The 27,097-nt window shown below is 48.3% G+C and overlaps 1 protein-coding gene across 1 annotated transcript in view; it reads left to right on the top strand.

Moving 5' to 3' along the window:
* Abcc12 (ATP binding cassette subfamily C member 12) overlaps positions 1 to 27,097 on the top strand; it is a 63,422-nt gene that overhangs the window by 809 nt on the left and 35,516 nt on the right. The window contains exons 3-12 of the mRNA XM_026789172.1: positions 4,464 to 4,619; positions 7,503 to 7,650; positions 7,934 to 8,170; positions 9,853 to 10,026; positions 10,456 to 10,603; positions 15,497 to 15,645; positions 18,332 to 18,439; positions 20,284 to 20,562; positions 24,529 to 24,600; positions 26,955 to 27,079. Coding sequence (XP_026644973.1) covers positions 4,464 to 4,619; positions 7,503 to 7,650; positions 7,934 to 8,170; positions 9,853 to 10,026; positions 10,456 to 10,603; positions 15,497 to 15,645; positions 18,332 to 18,439; positions 20,284 to 20,562; positions 24,529 to 24,600; positions 26,955 to 27,079 — 1,596 coding nt within the window. The remainder of the gene's footprint in view (positions 1 to 4,463; positions 4,620 to 7,502; positions 7,651 to 7,933; positions 8,171 to 9,852; positions 10,027 to 10,455; positions 10,604 to 15,496; positions 15,646 to 18,331; positions 18,440 to 20,283; positions 20,563 to 24,528; positions 24,601 to 26,954; positions 27,080 to 27,097) is intronic.

Below are 27,097 nucleotides of genomic sequence, written 5' to 3'. Positions count from 1 at the left end.
CCCTCCCTCCCTTCCTTCCTTCCTTCCTTCCTTTCTTCCCTCCCTTTCTCCCTCCCTCCCTTCCTTCCTTCCTTTCTTCCCTTGTGAGTTGCCATCTGGGTGCTGGGAATTGAACCCGAGTCCTCTGGATGAGCAGAGGTGCTCTTAACCGCTGAGCCATCTCTCCAGTCCCTCTGTCAGCATCTCTAGCTGATGGGAAGACTACCGGAAGAGATTAAATCACTTGCCTGACGTTCAACAGGTAGCCTTCATTTTTTTCCCTTTAAAAAATTTAAATTTAATTTTCTTTATTATTGTTATTGTATCTCAACTGCAGTTTCTGTTTCCCCTCCATCCTCTTTTCCCAATCCCTCCCACACAACGTCTCTCTGCCTTCTCCATCCACTCCTCCATTTATCTTCAGAAAAGGGCAGGCCTCCCATGGAAATCAACCAAACATGGCATATCAAGTTGCATTAAGACTAGTCACCTCCCCTTGTATTAAGGCTGGACAAAGCAAGTATGAGGAATAGGGTTTCAAAAGCCAGCAAAAGAGTCAGAGTCCTTGCCCTAACTGTTAGGAGTTCCATATGTGGACTAAGCTATACATCTGTAACATTTATGCAGAGGGCCTAGGTCAGTAGTAGTGTTTGAAGTCAGGGATTGTGATACCTCCAGAAGTTCTTTTATTGTATAGGATCATTTTGGCTATCCTGCTTTTTTTGCTTTTCCATGTGAAGTTGAGTGCTGTTCTTTCGAGGTCTTTGCAGAATTTTGCTGGGATTTTGATGGGCATTGTGTTGAATCTGTTGTGTCAGGAACTCTTTTAGATTTGACAATTTTAATTGACCACTGTATTTATTTCTTTTATTTTATCTTCTACACCTGAGATTTTTCTCCTCCATCTCTTGTATCCTGTTGGTTATGTTTGCATTTATAGTTCCTGTTCACTTACCTTGATTTTCCATCTCCAGACTTCCCTCAGTTTGTCCTTTCTTTATTGCTTCTATTTCCATTTTCAGGACTTGAACAATTTTATTCATTTCCTTCACCTGTTAGTGTTTTTTTTCTAGATTTCTTTAAGTGATTTGTACATTTCTTCTGTAAGGGCCTCTACCATCTTCCTACGCTTGGATTTAAGGTTCTTTTCTTGTACTTCATCTGTGTTGAAATATTCAGGGCTCGCTATATCAGGATGGTTCAGCTCTGGTGGTACCATATTGTCCTTTGTGATATTGTGTTCTTACACTGGCCACTAGTCTTCTGGGTTTGGGGTTGTTATAGGATTAGGAGCCAGTTTCTGAGTTTATCTTTGTTGGATGAATTTTCCTCCCTTGCTTTCTGTTTCCTCTCTGGTCTGAGTGGCTTGTAGTTTTGGTGACCAGCAGGTCTTTAGCTCCAGTAGCCTCTCCACTGGAGTTTTGTCAGCCTGCGTGACCTCTAAGGTTTTGAATGCTCACATTGCCTCTGGGGTTCTGGAGTTCTGGGAACTGGCATGGCCTCTGGAGTTCTGGATAGTGGTGTGGCCTCTAGGGTTCCAAGTACCTGGGCTTTCTGGTTTCCTAGTAATGGTGTGGGCTCCAGGGTGGGAGTCTTCTATTGGTGTTGTGGGCTGGGATATGGAACCCAGGGTAGAGAGTGCTGCTGGGGACTGGGTTTTCTAGTACAGATGGGGCCTCAGGTAGAATAGTAGTCTTCTGTTGTGGGCCAGGATATTGATATTTTTTATTTTTATTTATTTAACATAATTTCTTTATTGATTCCTTGGTAATTTCATATCATGCACTCTAATTCTGCTCACTTCCTGGTCCCCCCATGTCCTCCCTTTAACTCTGCAGTGCCCCCTCAAAAGAAATTTTTTAAATTTTTTTTTTAGATTTATTTATTTATTATGTATACAACATTCTGTCTCCATGTATGCCCACACACCAGAGGAGGGAGCCAGATCTCATTACAGATGGTTGTGAGCCACCATGTGGTTGCTGGGAATTGAACTCAGGACCTCTGGGAGAGCAGCCAGTGCTCTTAACCGCTGAGCCATCTCTCCAGCCCTCAAAAGAAATTTTTAAAAAAACAAAACAAACAAATCAACAAAAGCAAGAACAACTCAAACGAAAACCATCAATCTCTTCATTTCTCCTTCTTTCCTGCTTCTCCAACGCCTCTTCATTTATCCTGGTGGCATTGGGAGTGGTGTACCACATAGTATACCCTTTTGTCCAGTCACCTTTATGAGCAATGCTCATTGCAATGAGTCCCTGGTCTGGTTCAAGGCCCCTGGTTTCTGGTGCACCATCATCACTGGGTCCTCACCTGGAATCTTATGGAATAACCTGTGGCCTCCCTGAGTCATGGAGGCCCTGTTAGTATTGTTCCACAGGACCAGTCCCTTCAGGAGCTCCAGCAGGTCCTAAATGGGGTAGATGTTAGGGTGGGTCAACCCCAGGCCTGGCTGTGGGCCTGGGTGGTTGCCTAGCTGGTCAGCCCTGGCTACTGGAGCCACCCACCTCAGGTGAGGGGTAGAGCCAGCTCTCCTATGCCCATGCCATCATGGGTGGTTCTCTGTCATCTGTGGGGTGGGACCATCTTTCCCCAGAGTAGGGATCAGCTTTCCCATGAAGGTCAGGGCCAGCTCTCTTGCGATGGTGTCCAGCGAGAGGCATGACCATCTTTCTCTAGGAGAGTGAAGGGTGGGGCCTGTTCAGTATGTCCCTCTGATTTCATCACGCATGGTTCCTATGGCCCCTGAGGTGACATGGGCCACAGACATCAACACAGCCCTCAGCTGCAGCTAGACTATGGATCCAGACATGAATGGCCTTTGGCAGCAATTTGGCCGTAATGGCATCCCTGGCTCCAGGTGGAAGCACTGGCCACTCAGGTTTTGATGGCTCTGGCAGCCCAGCCTTTATTCTTAGCAAACTGCCCCACCAGTCAGCAGATGAAAGCCTTTTTTTGCAGCTTACAATGATACAGGTAACTCATAAACTAACACAACCTGGGCTGAGAGATGGTTTGGGTAGGTCATCTGGTCTTGACCAGGTTTACTCAGGCATCTGGTGGGCAAAGTGCCTGTGTTTATGAGGGGTGACCAACAGTTGGTTAACTGGGACAATAGAGACAATTGGGCCATGAGGTCACTCAGCCTCCAGTGGACTTCCAAGGGAATGGGCAGATGTAGCTGGACCTTTGCGGTAGGACCGCCAGCTGCCCAGTAATGACACAGAGACTTATTAATTATAAAAGCTAGGGCATAGCTTAGGCTTGTTACTAACTAGCTCTTACAACTTAAGTTAACCCATATCTTTTAATCTATGTATTGCCATGTGACTCATGGCTTTACCTGTCTTCCAGCATGTCTTGCTCCCTCTGCATCTCCTGGTGACCTAGCATCCCTGTGTCTGGCGGTCCTACCTATACCCCTATCTATCTAATGGGCATTTAGCTTCTTATTAAACCAATAAGAAGGTGCCTTGGCAAAGACACATCTTCACAGTGTACAAAATGACTATTCCACAACAGGTGGATGCAGGCAGGGCACCTTCAGACTCTTATTGAGACCAGCACACTAGTTTTGTCGTATTCTGTCCACCAAAGTGAGCTGCAGGGCATCTCAGATTCTGGGCAAGGGAAGTAGACTCCACCTTTTGCTGACATGAGCTGCAAGAGCACACCGAGGATCAGAGAGCCAGGGAGTGGGTCATTTTTAAACCCTAGGATAGTCTCAGGTAGCCTGACTTCCAAACACACATGCTCAGTAGTTTGGTATATTTTATATATCATTAACTACAACACTAGGAATTGCTGCCTTTTCTGAGTACAGAGGTTCGAATGACATCTCTTGGGCTTGCAGTATGTCTCAAATTTTATTTAGTTTTGACCCCCCCCACACACTCCGTTTTGACCATATTTATTCTACATATTTTTCATTTTTTATTGTGTGAGTATGATACCCTGGTCACCAACATGACATTGCTGCATGTGAAGCTGGAGAGACATACAGGGGCTCCCCACTCCTGGATATTCCCACCCAAAGAATGTGAGGAAGGCCTAAGAAGATAAGGACAGTGATGGAAATGCTCGCTTCAACAGCATGGTGGTTAAAACTGGAACAATCAGTGTGGACCCCATGCAGGATGACGTGCAAATTAATGCAACATTCTGTAGTTTTTGACATATAATCTAATAAGTGTATTAAAAATTATAACCAAAAGTAGTAAAATAGTTAGGTAGTGTTCAGTTTGGGCACGGTTACCTTTGATTTCAGGATAATATAGTTAAATGTATGCTACTCAAGTTTGAATATTGGCTGGCCTGTATCTTTCTACAGCTTTCACCATCTGTTCTCCTGAGCTGGGGTAAGCTAGACCAAGAACTACCCAAAGGGTTGATGAATGCAAGCCCCAGGGTCCACACATGACTGTGATGGGTATTAGGGCAGTGAGCCCAGGCACCCAGGAACACGAGAATACCATTTGCTCTAGGTTGGCACCCAATCCCGTGGATGATGCTGGCCTGCTGTCCTTTGCCACGTTTTCCTGGCTCACACCTGTGATGATTCAGAGTTACAAGCACACGCTGACTGTGGACACCCTGCCCCCACTCTCACCATATGACGCATCTGACATCAACGCCAAGAGGTACGAGGGTCCCCAAGGGGTGGCATTGTAAGCAAGGAGTCCCAAGGGTTCTGTGTCCCCCGTGGAAACTGACACCTTCTCAGTAGCTGCTCATTGAGATGTGAGCTGAACTGCCTGCACTTCTTGGCCCGGTCTCTGGGGAAAGTGTGGCTGGGTAGAAAGGACACAGGGGACCATAGTGTGAGGCTGGGGGCTGTAGGAGCAGCACCGTGGACTTGCTTTACTATGTGCTGTTTGGAGCTCACCTTGGGTGCTGCATATATCTCTAAGGCATCATTTCTGGCTTTATTTTTTTTAAATATCATTATTATATATCTGTATTACAAACTGCCCATATTAGCCAATTTTGACTTGTGAAAATGTACCGCTGGTCCAAACTAATTGGTTTAGTTGTAGTTTAGTAATGTTTAAGCAGTACAACTATTCTACACCATATTCCTGTTCCCCTACCAGCGGCCGACACCATTAACATCCTGGTGACCCTGCTCAGATTGTTTTCTACTCTGCAACCAGAACCTGTTCTGCCATTGTTTGCAGAAAATGCCTCGTTTGCTTTCCCACACACAGGCCATGATGGTTTTTTGTTTGTTTGTTTGTTTTGTTTTTGTGAGACAGGCTCTTACTGTGTAGTCTTGGCTGGCTTAGGACTCACTCTGTAGACCAGGCTGACCTAGAACTCAAAGAGCTTCACTTGCCTCTGCCTTCCAAGTGGTGGGATTAAAGGCATGTGCCACCATGGCCAGTCCAGGCAAGGCTTTCTATGTTGAAGTTAAAACATAGAATCTGAGGATGGAGAGATGGCTCAGTGTTTAAGAACACCGAGACCCAGGATTGGATTCCCAGCACCCCGAACTATCTATAACTGTATGGAATCCAATTCCCTCTTCAGGTGTGCAGCTATATATGTAACCAAACACCCACATACATAAAATAAATAAATCTCTTAAAAATTTAACATACTGTGTGGCTGCCACCTTGCTCTTTTCAGCTGAAAATTTATAAAGACTTGTTCACGTCTGCACGAAGACACCGATCTCCTTCATTCTTTGCTTTTTATGTGCATGAGAGTTTGGCCTGTATGTATGTATCGGGACCATACATGTACTTGCTGCCAGAGAAGTCAGAAAGGAGTGTCAGATCCCCTGGAAGTGGGGTTACAAACTGTTGTGAGCTGCCATATGGATGCTGAGAAGCAAACCCGAGTCCTCTGCAAGAGCCACAGGTGCCCTTAGCTACAACCATCTCTCCAGAGCCAGGCTTCAGTCGCTCTGATACTTGCATTGAAATTGGTGCTGAGGACCCAGAATGTATTGACCAAGGCAAGGTCCTCAAAACTGCTACCTTTCTTTGTCATGGAGATTGCCCTAACTTTGGCCACATGGTCCAAAGTACGACACATCCTGGAATATATAATAAAGGGGATGAGCGCAAGTTTTCGTCTCGAAGTTGCTTCTAGGGGAAGAATTGCCCTGCCCATCGTCTCTTCCCTGAAGGAATCTCAGCTGCTGCTACTTTGTCTACAGTCTTGAGGAGGTTTCTAGAGAGCTCTGAGGGGCCATACCAGTGTCTGTGTGCTGCTGGATTATCCTTCCAACTTTCCAGCTAGTGTTTCTCATTAGGGATTTTTTTTTTTTTTAAAAATCGTTTCCTGCCCAGCATCAACTGCTGCTTTTTTCTCAGCCGATTTCACTCAGGCCGGGAGATTAAGCACCAAATAAATTCTGACTGCTCAATGATGTGTCCAGCTTCACCCCAGGCCTCTCTTCTAGAATCTGAATTCCGTAGGTCCAGCATCAGCAGCACTTGGAGGCCTCACGAATTTCAATATCTAAAGTGCAGGGTATTTCATCTGGGTTTGTATGGATGTAGCATTTTCTTTGCCTATGGGTTGAACGGATCTTCACACACGCTAGGCAAGTGTAAAGTTGCGGTCTTGACCCTCAGCCCCAACCTCATGATACTCTCTCCTCTCCCCCTCTCCATTCTCATAGTCGCTAAGACTGGGGAACTGGGTTCTACCCTTGGTTCCCATTCTCCTTTCCTCCCACATCTAATCTGCCAGCAAGTCCTGTTGTCATCCCCTAGCAAACTGTCCTTGAATCCTCCCCCCTTAACTTGTCAGTACTGTGTCTCTGGCCTGATGCCCCTCATGTCCTGTGTGATTTTTTTCTTTTGCTGTGAGTACCCACAGCCAATCACACTGCCAGCCACCAAGTAATCTGTCAAATATGCCCATTATTTCATCACATTGACCTAAAGACCTGCAGATGCTTTCCTTGCATTTAGAGCATGGTGCCACCTAAGTGCCTCCTGAGACCCGTGAAGTCCCATAAGCGTCTGCTCGGCTGGGCCTCCTAGCATCCTTTGCTCATGTGCCATAGACCTGTTGTGTGGGACTCCTTTCAAACCTTTGAAACGGACAGTCCTTTTTGTTTCCTTGAGACAAGGTCCTGCTACATAGCCTAGTCTGGTTTAAAACTTCAAATTCTCCTACCTCAGGTTCCAGAGTACTTAGATTATAGGTATGTAACACTGTACCTTGCTAAAAGGTCAGTTTTTTCCCAAGAAGGACTTTTAACTCTCTATGGCTACCATCTTCTTCATTATGAGGTAGCCACAGACTAAGATGGGAAAGACCTGGGTGGTGCCTAGTGCAGATATTATCAGAAGCTCTGTCTGGGCATCGCCCCCTTCCTCTGTCCACTCTTTACCTGCCCTGAGGAAGGAGAAAGAGAATGAAGGAAGGCTGCGTGCCAAAGACACCAGGTACCAGGACGAGGGCTGTGCCATGCACCTTCGCAAGTGTTTGCCCATCAAAGCAGTCCCAGGTGATAGGCAACATGGCCTGCCCATCCTTTTCCCTTTCCCTTTTTTTCCCTGCAGATTTCAGATCCTTTGGGATGAAGAAATAGAGAGGGTGGGGCCGGAGCAGGCCTCTCTGGGCCGTGTGGTCTGGAAATTCCAGAGGACCCGGGTGCTGATGGATGTCGTGGCCAACATCTTGTGTATCATCATGGCAGCTTTAGGGCCGGTGAGTCGGGCTGGCTCTTCTGAACTGTCTCCCAGGTCCCCAGCTGGGGGAAAGCATGTCCTTAGTCACTCTCTCTCTGAGAGCTGGTGGCTTTAGTGCCTTGTCTTTATCTCTGTGTTCCTTGGGGGCGAGTTTTCATAAAGCCAGTTCCTTGTCAAGTGCAGCCAGCACCACTTTAAGTAATGGAAAAGTCTGCCTGTAAAGTCAGCTTGCTGTCATTCGAGGCTCTTGTGTGGGGCTCCATCCAGCGGCGCTCCCTTCTCTCCACCACACTATTTTACAGACAGTTCTCATTCACCAAATCCTTCAGCATATCACCAGCATTTCTTCCGGACACGTTGGTATTGGCATCTGCTTGTGTCTGGCCCTTTTCGCCACCGAGTTTACCAAAGTCCTCTTCTGGGCCCTTGCCTGGGCCATAAATTACCGCACAGCAATCCGGTTGAAGGTGGCCCTCTCCACGCTGGTTTTCGAAAACCTGCTGTCTTTCAAGACTTTGACGCACATCTCTGCAGGTGAGGTAAGCGGGGCTGGAACGGGCATACACCTGAAACGCTGCTCCTGTTCCTGTGAGTGTGTGGGCTGTGCTGCCTGGATGGAGCACCTGCCTCCTTTTCCCCTGTTCATATCCTGCCCGTCACCTGCCCAAGTGAGGCGGTGGGGACTCAAAGCACAAGCGGATGTCAGACAGCGGAGGGCTCGCATCTGAGCTGTAGAACTTGGAAAGCTGGCGCAGAGGTCGAGGGTGAGACCATTCAACCCCCTTTGATCACAGTGAGGACCATAAAACTTTATAGAACACACTATAGGAATTTGGGGAAGCTGCCGGACAAGCTAAGGAGAGTGCATGCCTATAATCCCAGTACTCAGGAGATAGAGGAAGAGGCTATTAGTGAGAACTTGTTTCTTTCTGGAAAAAATATTCCAATTATGTAAGATCTCTGGTGCCAAAGATATACTATAGAACCATGTGCACTGTCCTTCAGAGTTGACATTTTCTCAAGCCCTTAATCTTTAGTAATGAAATCCTTGCTGCTTACTCAAGAAAAACTCCCTAGTCAAGGAAACCCCACGTGGTATTTGGAGAAAGGACTTGCTTCTCTTTCCCAGTTTCTCCTTGAGAGTATTCAAACCATCTTATGTCAATTATGAGTAGATTGCCTATGGAATGAAACCCAGGCTGGGGACAGGGCTGAGCAGAATGTTGTACAGAGCTCTGGGTTCCATCGCCAGCACCACGCAGACCAGGTGTGGTGGTTTGTCCCAGCAACTCCAGCAGTTTGGAGACATGGTCTCACTATGGAGTCCAAGCTGGCCCTGACTCAAGATCCTCCCAGGTGTTGGAATCACGTGCATGAGCCACCATACCCATAAGGGAGGCAGGAGGATCAGAAATTCAAGGTCATGCTGAGCTGCACTGCAAATCTGAGGTCGGCCTGGGATACACAAGACCCTGTTTTTATAAAATAAAATGAAAGGATTTATCTTACTTTATCTAAAAGGAGTTTAGAAGAAGGCAATTCAGGGATGGGGGGATGCTTTGCGACCCTTCCTTCATCATTTTTTTGTTGCTTGTCTCTCCTAATGGCTCAGGATGGTTGCAAGAAATCCAGCCACACCAACATTTTCAGAAGGTCAGCAGGAGGGAGAGAAAAACACAAACAACGTGTCTTCCTTTAAAATCTCTTCCCCAGGTCCCATTCTATTCTTTGGCTCACCTGTCACTTTTCAACTCCACAGTCACATGGCCACACTCTGCACAAAGGAGGCAGAAAGGTCTGTTCCTCCCTCCCTTTTTCCTCCCCTCCCTTCATCTCTTTCCCTTTTCTTCCATGAGTGTTTGGAGACATGGTCTCACTATGGAGTCCAAGCTGGCCCTGACTCAAGATCCTCCCAGGTGTTGGAATCACGTGCATGAGCCACCATACCCATAAGGGAGTAGTCTTTTAGTTGGGCATGTTGGCACCTCGAGTAAAGCAGAACTGTGTTAATCAAGATATAAATAGGGCCCAGTGTGCTACCGAACCCCATCGTATCTCTTTGTAGTTCTCCTCTTTGGGATCTTCAGTTCTAAGAAACTGGCCATCCGAAGTCATGGCAGAGTGAGACCACACAACTCATCTCATTGGTCCCTTGATGTGCCCCACCTCCTTCTAGCTTCCAGAAGGGTCCCAAGCCTGAACCTATGTGCTTTCTTTCTAGGTGCTCAATATACTATCAAGTGATAGTTATTCCTTGTTTGAGGCTGCCTTGTTTTGTCCCTTGCCAGCCACCATCCCCATCTTAATGGTCGTTTGTGCGGTGTATGCCTTTTTCATTCTGGGGTCCACAGCTCTTGTCGGGATATGCGTGTATATCATATTCATCCCCATCCAGGTAAGTCAGGGCTGCGCAGTGTAAAATACTTGGCATTTGTAATTGGCCTGTACGCTTTTGCTGAGTTGAGTGGAGGGCTTCATTTCTGCAACACGCACCCAAAGCCCACACCTCCATGAGCACAGGTGTTCGTCTTCGGCTGGCTCTGTGTCATTCTCTAAGAACTTGAATTTGAGTGCCCTGGGAAGGATGCTCGTGCCGTTTGCCAAAGTTCCCATTCTCCTGCCCTTCATTCTATCATGTGGCAGACGCCCAGTGGTTTCCTCCAGGCCAAGGCAGTTGCCACAGGGCAGAGGCAGGACCAGCCTGAGCCTCCCAGCCAAGGCCCCTTAGAGCTCGACTTGGCGCTATCCTCTGATCCCTGCATTTTTAGGCCAACTGCAATTCAGCAGTTCTCCCTGAACACAGTTGCTTGTACCTTGATTTCAGATGTTTATGGCCAAGCTCAATTCAGCGTTCCGAAGATCCGCAATTTCAGTGACGGACAAGCGAGTTCAGACGATGAATGAGTTTCTAACCTGCATCAAGCTGATTAAAATGTACGCCTGGGAGAAATCATTTATAAACACAATTCACGGTAAGATGAGCAGCTGCTTCACGAAGCACTTACATGGGTAGAATGTGCTCTTTTAAGGGGTTCCTAAGGCTCTGCAGGACTAGGCATTGCAGCCGGGGGCAGGGGCAGGGCGCTGAAGGTACTCTTGTAGGTCAGAGGATTATTTTCAAGGATTGTAGCAATTTTTTAATAGACCCAGACATCTGTTCTAATGAACCCAAGGGTGAGTAGCATATGGTTTCACGTTTTCTAGGGCACAGAAAGTGAAGTGTTGGCCAGTTGCCCTTACAAAAATAATCCACAAACATATTGGAGCGGTAAAGGAGCTGTGTCAGGCTATTTCCTTGACTTAGAAGATGTTTACACATACACACACACACACCACACCACACATCACATACCACACAAATCACATACCACACAAATCACATCACACACAAACATACACACACTACACCGTTCATACACCACACAAATATACACATACCACCACACACAAACACCCCACACACATACACACACCACACATACACACTCCTCACACCACACACAAATCACACACCACACACAAATATACACACACTACACCCCTCACACACCACACTCATATACACACACACACCACACACACACAAATCACACACCACATACAAATATACACAACTACACCCCTCACACACCACACTCACATACACACATACACAAATTACCACATACACACATCACAATACACCCCCCACTCCACACACAAATTACACATCACACACCAATATACACACACTACACCCCTCACACACCACACTCACATACATACCACACACACATACACACATTACCACATACACACACCGCACATACGCCCCCCCACATCACACACACACACACACACACACACACACACACACACACACACACACACCATCTCTCCTTGATCCCAGTGACTTTTTGTCCTTAAATGGCCCACTGACACAGTGTTTCTTGAGCAGCTATGAGGATGCATTTGTAGACTTTTTTTTTCCAGGTGATATTAAGCTTTTTTCAGACAAATCTAAATGTAAACTTTCCCTCCCCAGCATTGTTTTACTTAGGGCAGAGCTGGGGAGAGTCTATGCCCTTCTTCCCTTCCTCCTGTCACTCAGTCAGTCCCACCCCAAGCCAGGCTGGAGAACCCACTGGCAGGGCTCCCGAGAGGGCACTGGAGAGCTGCAGGGTTTATGGCCTTTGCCTCAAGCAGTTTCCCTCCCCACACTCCAAAGACTCAGGGACTCCAGATCTCTTCTAACGGAAGCATAGCTTTTCTGGCTCTCAGATGGAACCCAGGATTCTCCCTTCCCTGTAGACCCTGGAGGTCCATGGAAGGTCAGACCGGCTCCCCTAAGGTGGGGACAGGGGTAGCCCCTCAGGAGAGTTAGCAGGGGATAGAAGGTCTCTTGAGTGAAGTTCACACAGGGTGGGGCTGTCCAGGCCTGCCACTCCTGTTCCCACACCCGCTCCTGCATGTATACTTTGCTTTGAAGCCGATGCCCTACAGGCTTGTCCATCACAAGTGTCCTTCCCTAACTGACACAGACCCCCAAAATACCCAGCTCCGAGATGCACTGGACCCCTTGAGAAGGGCGGCCAGGCTGTAGCAGGCAATCCCCAACCTTCTCTGTGAGGAGGCAGGAGGCTCTCCTGCTGTCCTTCAGCAGCTGCAGGGGTTGTACCACTAAGTGGACACCTTGACTGCGGGGACAATTACAGAGTTGCCGATGTGACTTCAGGTGGGGTCACTCCAGGGCCAGAGTCACTGCTCCTGTCAGCTCTAGGATCTGCCCTCATGTCTAGGCATCAGCGAAAAATTGGGGGGAAGCTGTACTTGTGTTTTGGGGACTGGTTTGGAAAACCTGCTTCGGCCCGTGTGGTGGTGCAGGCCTATACTTCAGTTCTTAGGAGACGAGGCAGGAGGATTGCAAGGCTTGTAGTGGCTTGGACTGCACAGTGAGACATTGGGTCCCTTCACCCTGAGCAAAACAAAACAAAACAACCCCCAGAGATAATGTCAAAGAAACAAACCTCGCCCCTAAGACAGGAGAAAATCTGTCCCTCATTGATGCAGATCCCCTGGCTGGAACACCAGCCACTCAATAACCCGTCTTTGAAGGTGCAGAAATATTTCCTTCACACTCTAAATTTAATTCAATTTCATTTCATTTCACGTCATTCTGATTCCATTGGACTTAATTCAACGTAACCCACTTCAGTGTAGCTCAAGTCAGAGTGGTTCAATGACTATAGATCAAATTCCTACCATTTGCAGACCACTGGAGCTGCCCAAATGGCTGGGAAAGGGATTTCCACTGTTAAGGTTCAGGAGGAAGTGCAGAGTTTAGCTCAAAAATAGCCCCTATGTTTGTTGGCTCCAGACATACCCAGAACCCATCTGCTTCTCTCCATCCCATGACTGTCCTGGGCCAAGCCAGTCTCCCCTCAGAGGTCATGCAGAAGCAGCAGCAGCCCACCTCTCGCCCCCAGCAGCCACTCAGAAGCCACCCAGCAGCTACCTCTCAATTCCCAGCAGCCACCTCTCACTTCGCAGAAGCCACCCTTCTTCCTCCAGAGTGACATTTTAAAGTACCAGTCACTGCCTCTCCCCTGCTAAAATTCCTTAATTTCTTAACTCACTCAGAGCATTCAAATTTAGATCCTTCTAGTGAAATCCAACTCCTTCCTTGGCTCAGTAGATCTGGCATCTGGGGACCTCATTTTCCCGTTACGTTACCTTTGGTGACTTTACTCCAGTCATGAGGACCTCTGTTTGTCTCAGGAGCATCACGCCATACTCCTTCATGTTTCAAGCTCCTTGCCCTGCTGTTTCCTCTGTTAGGTGTTTCTTTAGGCTTTGTGTTTGCCTTCGGTCTCCCCCCAATTGCTGGCTTCCAGAGACCACTGGACCAGGGTTCCAAAGCATGTTCACACCCTGCCAGTGTCCCTTTATCATCACTTAGCTCTGGCTAATTCTTTTTGGCCACCCAACACACTTTGGTTTTATTATCACCGTTGTTTTCCTTTTACAACAGTGTTTTAGGGCTGCCTAGCCCATGCTGGCCTCCACGCCCAGATCCTTTTACCTCAGCTTCCCAAATGGTGGAATTGCACGCATTTACTTCTATTTTTCCTTATTGCCCATCTTCTTCACTGGGAGAGGGCTGTGACTCTGCTTCCTCTGTGTCCCCAGCCCAAGGCATAGCACCTGTCGTATAGTAGACACCAAATGCAACTCCCCGAATGGTTGAAAATATGGTTGACAGACCATTCTGTAAGGTAAAGTTGGGAGAGTACAGCCAATGAACAGAGAGAAGCTTGGCAGTGAAGGCTGATGGGAAGCCCCCTGGTAGAAGCCGAGGTGCGAACGCTGTGGGTTCTTGAGGTGAAAGGCTCCTGAACAGTAGAGCCCCGGATTCAATACTGAAATGGAAAACAACTTCCCCTGCTGAGCAGGTCCTGTTGTGTCCAGAACTGGCTTCTCCTTGTCCTAGTAGTTAGAAGAATTTGGGACCTGGTGAGGTAAGGACAATACGCGGCGGCCACAGCGCTTGTGTGATAGTGCTTTTGCCTAGCATTAGGTTGATTCCTATAAAACCCAGGGGAGTAGTGCAGAGTCCTGGGACACCTGGCAGGGGCCCCACTTTGGAAGTCTCTAGGCAACTAGAGGTGCCTGTGACTCTGCAATACTTACAGACATCCTTTTTTAACTCCTTCCCTGCATCTAAACTTAGGGAGCTAGCATATAAAAATTCAACCATGGAGTCTGGACAGTTGAAGAGCAAGCCGCATGAGGCTCCCTGGGCTCAGACAGAACTTTTTATTCTTCATGCTCTACACTCTTGCTCTGGGCTCAGCTATGCTCACTCTTATTGTGTGTAGTCCTGGTCAGACCCCTGTAGACATCGGGTTTATGGCTCAGTCTATGGAGGAAGGGATCTCGGAAACCACCAGCTTGCAGGAGCGCTGAGAGCCTGCTGCTGCTGGGTTTATGTCCTGGGGTTTTGACATTTTACATTTCACCCTCATTTGGAGGAGAATCAGGCAAAAATAATTTGTGTCTTTTCATTGTATTGTTAACTATTCTATTGCTGCTAAGGCAGCTCTTAGGAGAGATAATTTAACTAGGAACTTGTTTACAGTTTCAAAGTGTTGGTCCGCGATCGTTATGGCGGGGAGAATCATGGCAGGTAGGCAGGTATGGTGCTGGGGCAGTAGCTGAGAGTTTACATCCTGATCTGTGGGCGGCAGGGAGGGCATGGACAAGACTGGGCCTGGCATGGGTTTTTGAAACCTCAGAGCCAACCTGCAGTGACACACCTGCTTCAATAAGGGCCCCATCTACTCCAGCAAGGCCACAGCTCCTAATCCTTCTCAAACTGTTCCACTAACTGGGACCAAGCATTCAACCATACACACGTATAGGGGCCTTTCTCATTCAAGCCTGCATATCTATCTTTCTTTTTGCTTGTGCGAGGGTGTGTGTGTGTATGTAGTTTGTAGTATGTATGCATGCTTCTGTATGTATGAGTGCATGTATGTGGAAGCCTGAAGCTGACATTTGGTGATGTCTTCCTTGATCTCTCTTCACCATATCCATAGAGGCAGGGTCTCTCACTGAACCTGGAACCTACTATCCTGGCTAGTCTAGCTAACCAGCTTGTTCCAGAGACTCACTGCTCTGTCTTCTGAGTGCCAGGATGTCAGGCAGTAACCCTTCCTGTACAGATTTTAGGTGGGATCTCAGGACCCAAATTCTGGTCATAACACTCACATGGCAACACATTTTTGCCTTTTGAGCCTTTTCCGCAGCCTGGGAGGGATGTGTTTCTTAATGTTAGGATTTGGCACGCGAAATAAAATCACCCCCGATTGCCTTCTCTTTTGCAGATATAAGAAAGAGAGAGAAAAATTTACTGAAAAAGGCTGGCTATGTCCAAAGTGGAAACTCGGCCCTGGCTCCCATTGTGTCCACCATAGCTATCGTGTCGACCTTCACCTGCCACATCTTCCTGAAGCGCACGCTCACTGCCCCTGTGGTAAGAGCTCCCTCTAGGCCATCACCTTAGGAGTTTCCCCAGCAGATGCTCTGCTTCCAGACAGCTCAGTCTCAGCTGAGGGCCGTGTTCTACAAAGCCAGCTCTCCGAAACCACAACTCCCAAACTCACCCCTATCCTTGGCAAGGCCCCGGTGAGCAGCCCCTTTCCAACTTGGTTATGCGTGGCATTACAGCTCCCAGTTGTCTCATACCAAACGATGCCAGGATCTTTCACTGGACTAATTCAGTCAACGCAGACCTGGTTGTCAGTGCTAGGGTTTGAGTCCGGGGACCTGTGCGTTATAGGGAAGCCCTGTAACGTACACCTCATCCAGTTTGTGGACGAGAGCTTAGGCTGACAGTGCGCTCAGGAGAACCTTCCTTGGAACTTACTCTGTCCAAGCAGAGCAGGGGTGGCTGTTAACAGTGGAACACAGTTTTTGGCTCTCCCCCCCCCCCCCAGGGAACCTAGTGAGTACTTGGTTGTTTTTCCTCCTGTGGTGTGTGCTATAAACAGGGAACATCAGATTGTTCTTTGGTAGGGAGAAATCAAAGGAATTCGGCTGAGGTTGGACTTAGGTTCCTCTGAACTTGAGAGCTGGGTCTATCCTCCTACTTCCCAGCTATGACTTGTGACAGACCATTGACCACACCTGGCCTTGGTGTCATTATCAGTAAGGAGCCTGGTATTAGTTCTTGTCAGTGTAGCTGGGAGCAGGGGGAGTAGTTTGCATCAAGTCCGGGGGATCCTGGGCTGGGGGCCCTTGCATGTTCTATGTTGCTTGCTCTTCCCCAGGCCAGGTGGGCGAGGGCTGAAGCCTCTGAGGGCAAATGGACGAATGTAAGGCACGCGAGCCTTTAATGAGGGAACAGTGCAGTCAAAGATAAAGAAATGTTGAGCTGGAGGGAAAATGGCTCCTGGGCCCAGCTAAGATAGTAAACCAAGTGTTTGCAGGACAAGTAGCTGGAGGAGAATTAGAAAAGCAAGGGAGAAGTGTGTGTGTATGTGTGTGTGTGTGTGTGTGTGTGTGTGTGTGTGTGTGTACAAGGATCAAGCATAGCTAAGTTCATACACAGCACCTAAATCAGGGACTTCAGGGGAGGTCATGATGCAAAGCAGATGCTTTTTCTGGGCCATCCTCTGCTAACTCCATCAACACACGCATTATTTTTTGTATGTGAAAGGAGTGGTTTCATTTTCAGGCTCTTTGGACTGTAAGGCTTCGGACCCAGTTGTGAACTCAAAGCCAGGATGAGTGGCAAGAGTGTCCTGCCTGAGTAGAACACTGCTCAATTATTGTGACTGCTTTTGATGATCACACACACACACATAGGCACATACACACACACACACACACACAAACACACACACACATACACACACACTTTCTCCTCTAGTTCTATTACATCAAAGAAATGAAGCTGAAACCAATGGATGTTAATTTTTCTGACATGATAGTTTAGAAGAAAACAAGATCCAAAACAGATCTCTGGATTCAGAATCTTTTTTTGTTCCCCTCCTCTGCTAGGGTCATGGCACCCGAGATTGGCTTCCAGGTCTACCAGGTAGCCTGTGCGCTATGTCTTTTGAGATCTAGGTTTTTGTTTTGGTGTGTGTGTGTATGTGTCAAGGGGGTACTTTTTGATTTAGAGAGTTAGGACGAGGTGTAATGATGTCATGGCAGTATCCATTGTTATCCTCTTAGCAATGTGGAATTTGCTCTAACATGGGGCCTGTCCACAGAAGGTTTGTTTGGCAGCAGACATCACTTGAGATTTGCTAGAGGAAGCTGTATTTCCTTTCTTTCCTTCTTTCTTTCTTTCTTTCTTTCTTTCTTTCTTTCTTTCTTTCTTTCTTTCTCTCTCTCTCTCTCTCTCTCTCTCTCTCTCTTTCTTTCTTTCTTTCTTTCTTTTTTGGTTTTTCAAGACAGGGTTTCTCTGTGTAGCTTGACTGTCCTGGAACTCCCTTTATAGATCAGACTGGCCTCAAACTCACAGAGAGCCACCTATCTCTGCCCCTTGGATGCTGGGATTAAAGGCATGAGCCACCAGTGCCTGGCGAGAATGTTATTAATTTCTTAAATGGGGTGGAAAGAAGCTAATAGTTGAAGTCAGACACATGAGAAGATGGCATTTGAGGGAGAGATGAAATTATGCATCCCGGCGCAGCCACGGAAAGCTTCAGTGAGGCGCTCCAATACCCAGAGATACTGCATAGAGCTCTGAGGGAAAACCCCTACAGTCCACGACTTTGGAGCTGTGCACTCTGGAGAAAGATGCTGTGGCCCCAGAGGGTCAGATGCTGCTGACTGACTTAAGGCAGGAAGTGAGTTAGTCAAATCTACGCAGGGCTTTGAATGAGCGGTCTTGGTTTGAAGAAAGACATGCTATGGATGGATATGCATGAAGCTAGCTAGGGGATAGTCTTCCTTATGAATTGACAAGGGGGTACATTTCCCACCATTCTTGTGAAAATTCCCAAAGCGAGATAGATTACAAAATCACTGCTCGCCCCCACATTGCCAGCTCATGGTTTCTGAGCCATGAAATGAAAAAGCGTTCCTCTGTGAATCCCAACTGTGCCACTGTTTCTTAGGTTAGTAAGTACAGACCCCCATGGATAGAACAGCTTGGAGCCAAAGTAACTTGCAGCCCTAAACCTGCGATCCTCTCTTTCCTTCTTCAGGCCTTTAGTGTGATTGCCATGTTTAATGTAATGAAGTTTTCAATTGCAATCTTGCCTTTCTCGGTCAAAGCAGTGGCCGAAGCCAGTGTCTCTCTAAAGAGAATGAAGGTATAACTAACACTGGGTGAGTAGGGAAGAGATCTCATTTCTGGGGGGGGGTGATGCTTGGAAGGGGGGATGCTGTTCAGGTCTACTGGGGGGCTTGGTCAGGCAGGCCTGTGGCTGCGTGGACATGAAGCCGGAATAGTCAGTGTGCAGAGGGAGAATGAGTAGGGACAGTTTCGAAGGAGGGCTGATGGTGGGGGAGATGACAAAATAGTCACAGGGGGAGTGCTCCTAACCTCCCCGGCTCGTGCGAGGCATGATTCTAATTTGCTCCAGCAGTGCAAATGGCCTTTGCACTGAGTCAGCCCCTGTTTGTCCTGTGACGAGTGTGTGGATGTGCACCACTCCTCAGGGTCATTGTTTAGGCACTCTATCTATCTATCCATCAAAGACAGTCTGAGGCATGTAAGTAATGAAAAGAGGGAAGAGAGAGATAGTCTTTATCCTTAGGAGCTCTCGTTCTGGTACAGGACCAACTGCTCTAGTACGTTATGTACATGGTAAGGTGAAAGTGAGAAGCAAGAATGGCTTTTCATGGCTTGAGGTATAGGCAGCACAAGGAGAAGGACAATCTTGCCCATGGAATGACAGTTGTCTGTGAAATCTGGAGTTATCTCAAGCATCCTGTGTCCCTGCACCCACTTTTTTTTGCTTCTCAATGGTCTAGAGTCCTGTAGAGACTGTCCACGCGATGAGAAGAGAGGCACTCTTGTAAGACGGGACCACCAGACTCTCTGTTGCCCCTATAGGTACAAGAATCAACAGTGCTTCCTTCACTCTGTATCCCCATACTGGAAGACAAGGAAAGGTGGTTTAGATTCAAGGAAGGGTGCTATTTCTTCAATCCTCAACCTTCGCACTGTTCCACCACCTTCATTAAAGTCTCCATCCTTTGCCCTCTGAGCTCACAGTGACTTATAGACCAGTCCTCCGTTTCCAAAGCTGCCTTCCTCAAATTATCGTTATGCTCAGCTCCCAAAGAGTCATTGAATTACTGGCGTGCCAGCCAGCACTCAGCCGCATGGAATCTGTGAACTCTTGTCTCTTCCTGGACTGCACCTGAGCCCTTATCTCTGGCTCCGCAGTTTCTCCACCTTTGTTTCCTGTCCTGTTTCTGCCTTGAGCTCTGTGAGTCACCAATCCCATCAAGTCCATGGCTTATTTCCTGCCCACCTACCCCGACCATGCTTTACAAGCTTCCTTGTGTGCCATGTGGCCTCGACTCACGCTTCCTGCTTTCCCCCCCTGCCTCTTCTCTGCCTGTACGGTGCCTACACAGACTCAGCTCGGGCACCAAACACATGGACCTCCAAAGAGGGGAATCATGTGTCCCTTCTCTGGCCACAACACTGCACTGCACTGATCCTTCATGTCCCCCTCTCACAAACAAGTTTTTCAAGGTCGGGAGTTCTTCCTTATTGATGAGTGTGTTTCTACTTCTACCCCACAGGCTGACACAGACCATTTAGTAACTCGCAAATGTTTTGTTGAGTGGAGTGGTGAAGAGAACAAAGAGACCGAACAGGGACCCTGGTTTCTTATGTTTCATTGTCAAACAGTGAAACCCATCCCTCACGGGCAGATGAGGATGAAATATAGCTCGATCAGCATTCTCCAATGTGGGTGACCTACATAGGTCTCTGGGTTAAAAGACACCTGTCCCAGATATTTTGAGTGTGTGGACTATTTCTGCTTCAGTGCTCCTGGGGGAATAATTTCGGGTCAGTCCTGAATGTCCTAGGTAGAAATGTCAAGAGTATAATTTGGGGATCATTAGAAGATGTATTGGGAGGACGGATAACAAATGCATGACATCTGCCCATTTACTGTTGTCTCTTTCATCTTAGAAAATTCTCATAGCCAAAAGTCCCCCATCTTACATCACCCAACCGGAAGACCCGGACACTATCCTGCTTTTAGCAAATGCCACCCTGACATGGGAGCAAGAAGTCAACAGGAGAAGTGACTCATCCAAGGCCCAAGATCAGAAAAGGTCTATTTTCAAGAAACAGAGGCAAGAGCTGTACAGTGAGCCAAGTCCGTCAGCGCAGGGAGTTGCTAGCCCCGAGTGGCAAAGTGGTGGCCCCAAGTCAGTTCTACACAACATCAGCTTTGTGGTGAGAAAGGTAGGTGTGTTGGTCAGTTTTGTATCACTGTAATTAATGACGGGCTAAGCTTTGGGAGTCTGGGGAGATGGCTCATTGGTGAAGTGCTTGCCGTGCGAACCTAAGGACTTGAGTTGGGAGCCCCAGTACCTATATAAAAAGCTAGGTACAGCCGCGCATGCCTGAAATCCCAGCACTGGAGAGGCAGGGACACGGGGATCCCTGGGTTCATATAACCAAATCAGGGTCAGTGAGAGACTTTATATCAAAATATAAGGTGAAAGGTGATAGAGGAAAAAACACCATGTCTCTTCTGGCTTACACTGGGGATGGGGTAAGAGGGAGACAGAGAGCAGAGAGGAGGAGGGGAGAGAGAGAGAGAGAGAGAGAGAGAGATACAGAGAGAGAGAGAGAGAGAGAGAGAGAGGGAGGAGAGAGAGGAGACTTTTGACTCAGTTTTGGAGAGTACAGTTCAAGATCAGGCTGTGGGCCTCTAGTGAAGGCAGTCCAACCACTGCTCTATCTCATGACTGAGGAAACTGAGGCACAAGACAGCTGAATAACAAGGACCAGCCAGCAACTGGAGGAAGACTGCACCCTTGTGGCTTCTAACTCAATCTGTGTTCTTTGTTTGTTCGTTTGTTTCAAGACAGGAAGGATCTCACTGTAAGGTCCAGGTTATTCAGGTCCTCATCTTTGTCCTGCCTCTGCCTCTAGTCTGAACTCAGCTCCCCCTCTTCCCCCAACCTTACTCTTGCTCACCACAAAATCCTGCTTTTGTACAAAATACAGTGCAACGTTTTCTGTTTGTTTGTTTAACCAGTCCGGCAAGGGGGTGGGACTGAGTTTTCTAAGCCAGCCAGGCACCATGGTCCTTTCTTCCCTCAAGAGTGAGCATTGAGCTGGATGGTGGTGGCACACGCCTTTAATCCCAGTACTTGGGAGGCAGAGGCGGGTGGATTTCTGTGAGTTCAAGGCCAACCTAATATACAAGAGCTAGTTCCAGAACAGGCTCCAAAACTATAGCGAAACTCTGTCTCAAAATACAAAAAAAACAAAACAAAAGAGTGAGCATTGTAGTCCAAGGAGCACTTGGCCTCCTTTTGCTCCTCCTGTCTGCATCTTCTTACACTGGGAACCTGACAATGGCATTGAGAAGGTGGCGTTGATTTTGCTGCTGCAGACTCAGCGTTAATCTTGTTCCTAGTGATGTATAATCTCCCATCTCGTTGACCGCTTTTCCCCACGCAAATACTGCAGAAGGAGAAGCTCCGTAGCCAAAGACTGGCCCCTCTTGCAGCTAGCAAGACCATCTGCTACATACTTCCTGGAAATGGTATCTAATGTTTGGTGGGCCCAGTGCCATGGAGCTCGGATCTCGGTTGTGTTTTCCTCCAGATAAAGCACTACTTTCTTGTAGCTCTCCCCTGCCTCTGGGGGCAGCACCCGAATTTCTTCAGACAGCTCAGAAAACTGCTGTCACCTAAGGAAGCTCTTTGTAGTCCTCTAACTGCTGTGCACCGTTCTATCTTCCGTAGATGGTAATGTCTGGATTTGTGCATCTGCGGTTTTCTCTGGGTCACCGGCTCACGAGAAATGACATGGAGACTTATTATTAGTTACAAAATCTTGGTGGCCTTAACTTAGGCTTTTCCTGCTGGTTCTTATATCTTAAATTAACCCATTTATTTTAATCTATGTTCTGTCACGTGGCTCATTACCTCATCTCTCCATACCTGCCCCTGCTGCTTCCTCCAGTTCTCTCTCTCTGTCTCTGTCTCTGTCTCTCTCTGTGTCCAGAAGTCCCACCTATACCTCCTGCCTAGCTATTGGCCGGTCAGTTTTTTTTTTTATTACACCAATCTCAGCAATACATTTTCACAACATGCATCAAGGGCCCAGGCAGCATTTTGTGAAGTAGTTCCAGGCCCCAGCCACTTACGTGTAGCCTCAGCTCTGAAGAGTCTGTCTCTTTGCCTGTCCTCTTCACACGTTGGTTGTGAGAGCAGAGAAGCTGCATTCAAAATGCTTAGCTCACGGTGAGCTCCAGCTGCCATTAGCAACCGCTACCCTCCTTCTTTTTAAGAATCACAGCGAGCCTAAGTGTTGCCCTTACAAGTTCTAAATTCAGGCCGTCTGCATGGCTCCAAATTTAGCTCCATGATTCCATTAGTCGCTGTCCTCCAGGATGAGATCAGGGCATGCTATTCCGAGTTACACCCTTAGCCCCGAGCCCACACCTGGTGCAAGGTTCTTAATAATGTTTGGTGGCTGAGAAGGAAATAACGAGACACCCAGAAGATGCAGGCCTCCTGGGGCTCATTCTGAAAAAAAAATGGGCCTTGGAGGCTCTTGCCTTTCCCCAAAGAAAGGTCAGGACCCAATAGAGTCTTATATGGAAGCCTCCATGAAGCTGACCTCCACCAAGGCTCCATAACTGGCCTCATCATCTTGAAGAGCTACTGTGATTTACAGGACCAGCTTCACATACTTGCAGCTTTGACACCATGGGTTCCGTGGGACAGGGACTCCATCTGTCCTGATCATGGTCTGTGAGATTCCATAAAGATGAGTTAAAGAAGTTATTGATGACAGACACCATGCCAGGTGTGACAGAAGGTCTAGCTTATCTAATCTAGTTTGGCGTGGGAAAGGAGTCATATTCGGCTCCATACTGAATGGCTCTCTGTTTTAAAGGGTTGCAGCAGGTCTGTTTCTGGAATGTTCCATGTGCAACCTCTGTTCAGACACAGAAGCAGACAGACTATCCACCTCTCTCCCTCTGGGGATACCCCAGAGGGCTATGTGACCCCTGCCTTGCCCCTTTCAGGTCTTGCTCAATGTCACCTGTGACAAGTGTTGTCCCATGGCTCATGCCCTCACTTGGGAGCTTTAAGTGTACATTTCCACCTTCCCCCCACAGAGTCTAAGACTTTGACAGGCAGTGGAGGGGTGTTGGGGTGTCATCCGAATCTATGCTCACTTTCCCAGAGTTGCTGGAGCTTCTCTGCAGACTGGAGCTTCATTTGCCTCCCGTCTGGGCTAATTTAACAGAGCATGGTTTAGGGGTGTCATTCTTGGCCTGAATCATCCTCCTCTCTCCCGGTGCTGCCTGCACCTCCCAGACAAGCTGCTTCCACTCCAAGGCTCACGCAGCAGGTGCTGCTGGGCCAGCACAAAGGAATGGGTCAGCTTTCTAGGAACTGTCCCTTGTTCCTTCGGTCCCACCCTCTCATCACCCTTTCCAGGAGACACATTTGACAAGCTCCATTTCAGTCCTCCCCTTCGTCCATCTCCAACTGAACCCCAAGCCCTGTGGGGCCAACACAGGACCCACCTGTTATGTTCGTCCTCTGGGCGGCTGCGATTTCCCTAGGATCTACAATGTCCTCCATGGTGACCGTGGAGCCAGGGTGACCGCTGGTGCTCAGTACAGTGCCTGGTGTGCCACGGGTACTCAGTGACAATTTAATGGCTGAGCTGGCACACCGACAGCTATTCAGCCATTCTGTGGAAATAGTGGGAAAAACTTGGAGTTCTAAATTGAGTTGTTATGATAAAAGATTACTTAAAAAATGACTTCTGAAATCTCCCAGCTCTCTGTCTTTCCAAGATGTCCTGTGTCTCCCTGGGTCACATGCCCCTTTCCCTGTCATTAGACTCACGTCCTCGGCCCCTGGGCACAGGACAGCCCTCATAGCCAGGCCCGTGCCTCCTGAACTGGCACAAGACTGTTTCACATCAATGTGTGAACAGGATTTCCGGAAGCCCTCTGGGTACTCTGCAGCCCGAGGGACGGCTCTTAATTAAAACTCTCTTCTCTGCGTCCTTCCAAGCTGTGCACAGGCACAAAGGCTCAGGCTGCAGCTGCCACCTTGTCCTGCCTGGCCTGGTCAGCATACAGCCCAAGACCCCTGACAATGTGTGTGTGTGTGTGTGGGTGTGTGTGTGTGGGGGGGTAACTGTCTTATCTCTCTTCTGTGACAGGGGAAGGTCTTGGGGATATGCGGCAATGTTGGAAGTGGGAAGAGCTCCCTCATCTCGGCTCTCCTAGGACAGGTAAGTGTGTGGTGAGAGCTGGGGAGACTACATTGACAGGAGACTGGAAGGATTTCCTTGCTGTAGACTCAGGGGACTTAACGAGCCTGTAGAACAGTGGTCAGGTTTGGCTGCACATGGCTAACGTGAGTGCTGTTGATTCCCTTGGGTTGATGCATTTGACAGCTCCCTGCTTGGCTAAACACGGGCCAGGATTTTCTCACATCTTTAGCTTTACCTCCCGAGGACAGGAGTTAAACAGTGATTGCTTCCTTGCCTTCAGCTCCATGTTGGTCCAACCAAGAGATGGATTATTAAATCTGTGGCTTCTCCCATAGCTGTCCTGGCTTATAAAACCCGGAAAAGCAGCTTGGTGGGGAATGAAGGAACTGGGACTCATGGGAACTTTCGATGAATTTTTGATTGCTTGCTTTTAAAACTTTGATTCCTGCTTGAGAGCCTTGAGTAAGGGTGACTCACTGAATGCCTAGAGGCAGCAGTGTGACCCCAGCTGCTCTGAACACTTTGTATCGGAAGAGGGAGGTTCCTAGATCTTGACCTGTTTCTGCCACTTCTCACTGTGAGAGCCTAAGAAGGTGGTAAGGCAACTTCCTGTAGTCACAGGTGGCCTTCATGATTGTCATAGTTTACAAGCGTCACCCTAAATGAGTAAGACATGTTTGGAGGAGGTTGGGGAATTAACTCTTCCTTCTGCCTACTGTTGTTCCTAAAGGGAAGACTGATTGAGCTGGGGTTGCCTCCCATTGCTTAAAGAGCTTAGGGGACTTGTGAAGGAATAAAGAGGCTTAGCAGGGCTCCACCAGAATGGGAGCATGAGTCTTCTAAGTGCCAGTGTGATTGGCTTCTCTGACATCCCTTGACTCGGCAGGGAGATGACTGTGATTATGTCCCTTCCTGGAGGTGAGGCAGGGCCTGGGTCGGGTAGGCTCTGGCTGCTAAGTGTGTGTGCTTCTGTGAGGACCTCAGAGTCAGTGATACACTGGAAACCAGCCCCACTCTCCACCCATCAGCGCGGGTCTTCCAGCAATGCAGGAGCTGACTTAGCCGAGCTACACTCAGACTTCGGCATTGGCAGCTCATCCATTCGCAGCCAGTCCCTTCTGCGGTGTGTCAATATCTCTTGCAAGGAAACTGGCCTCCTTCTAATGTCTAACCTCTGATTTATCCCTTGGGAGCATCTCAGAGAAGATAGAGCCTATCATCCAGGAAACAGTGAGGGAATCTGGCGCTTTCCCGTGACCAAGGGAGTGGTAGAGTGGTGGCGGGCGGGGGATGGGGGTCTAAGCTAGTATGTTCTAGATTGCAGGGTCACGCCACTTTGCCTCAGTTGCATGCTCACCAGTTCCCTTTGGACAAAGAGATTGACCTCTCTGGACCGTGCCTTCTACAAAATGGCCAAGGAGGGCTGTGGCGAGGGTTAGCAAAGGGAGTGGACATGCAGCCAGAGCTGAGTCCTCGAGCCCGGTCACAGCTTCAGCCGGCTCAGCACAGCGCCTGGAAGGAACCTATGATTTTAGATCTACTCTTGCTAACGACATCATCTCTTTTCCAAGTCTAACTCCAGGCCCCTTCAACCACTCCCAGGGGTTTCAAAATAGTACTGCACCATGTGACACTGTCCCTGCTCAGCCATGCTGCCACCACCCCACGGTCATCTGCCCCAAGTGTCATGCTTTTCCCTATGAATCTCCTCTACGGAGAGGGTTGGTTGTTCATTGCCACTGCTGTCTGCTGTTGTCTATCAGAAGCATACCGCGTGGGGTCAGGTTAACCGCCTGTATTTACTCAGCATCACAAGCAGGGCCTCGCATGCTTTCTAATGGGGTCACTCAGTGTTATCAAGGTCCCAAAGTTCCTCACGAAACAGGGTTTCCCACTCTTTTTGGGGGGGGGGGGAGAGTTCTGGTCCCATAGGGTCTGAATTCTTGCACGGTTTCATCCATGCAACTGAGTCAGAGCTACTTCTTTGAAGTGGGCCATACTGGAGTCTCCACCCCAGGGGTATAGGCTGTGCTCTGCTCCCAGGAACCAGGCTAGGGAGAGTTGGATCCATTCGGCACACCCGGGGGGAAGGAGATCTCGTTGCTCTTCCTTAAGGCATCTTGCTGTAGCCTGTATCCTCCAGTTGGCAGTAAGACTCTTTACTTTCTCCCTGTTCCCCGAATTTCCTGCCTCGCCCTTGCACGTGTCCCGCCTATAGACCCTCGACTGCACAGTTGGGCTTACAGGGTGTGGATGAGACGCCCGCCAATCCCCTTATATCCACGTGACGAATGCTCGTACGGTAAGAGGGTGGCATTTGGGAGGGACTCTGGGATGTGTCTTCTAAGGCTCCCCCATGACTGTTGTTCTAGATGCAGTTACAGAAAGGGGTCGTGGCTGTCAACGGACCTTTGGCTTATGTGTCTCAGCAAGCGTGGATCTTTCACGGGAACGTGAGGGAGAACATACTGTTTGGAGAGAAGTACAATCACCAAAGGTATTACTAACGTGGCTG

This window comes from Microtus ochrogaster, unplaced genomic scaffold, assembly GCF_000317375.1.
Source record: "Microtus ochrogaster isolate Prairie Vole_2 unplaced genomic scaffold, MicOch1.0 UNK15, whole genome shotgun sequence".
Classification (NCBI taxonomy): Eukaryota; Metazoa; Chordata; class Mammalia; order Rodentia; family Cricetidae; genus Microtus; species Microtus ochrogaster.
This window is presented reverse-complemented; position numbering and strand designations above follow the sequence as displayed.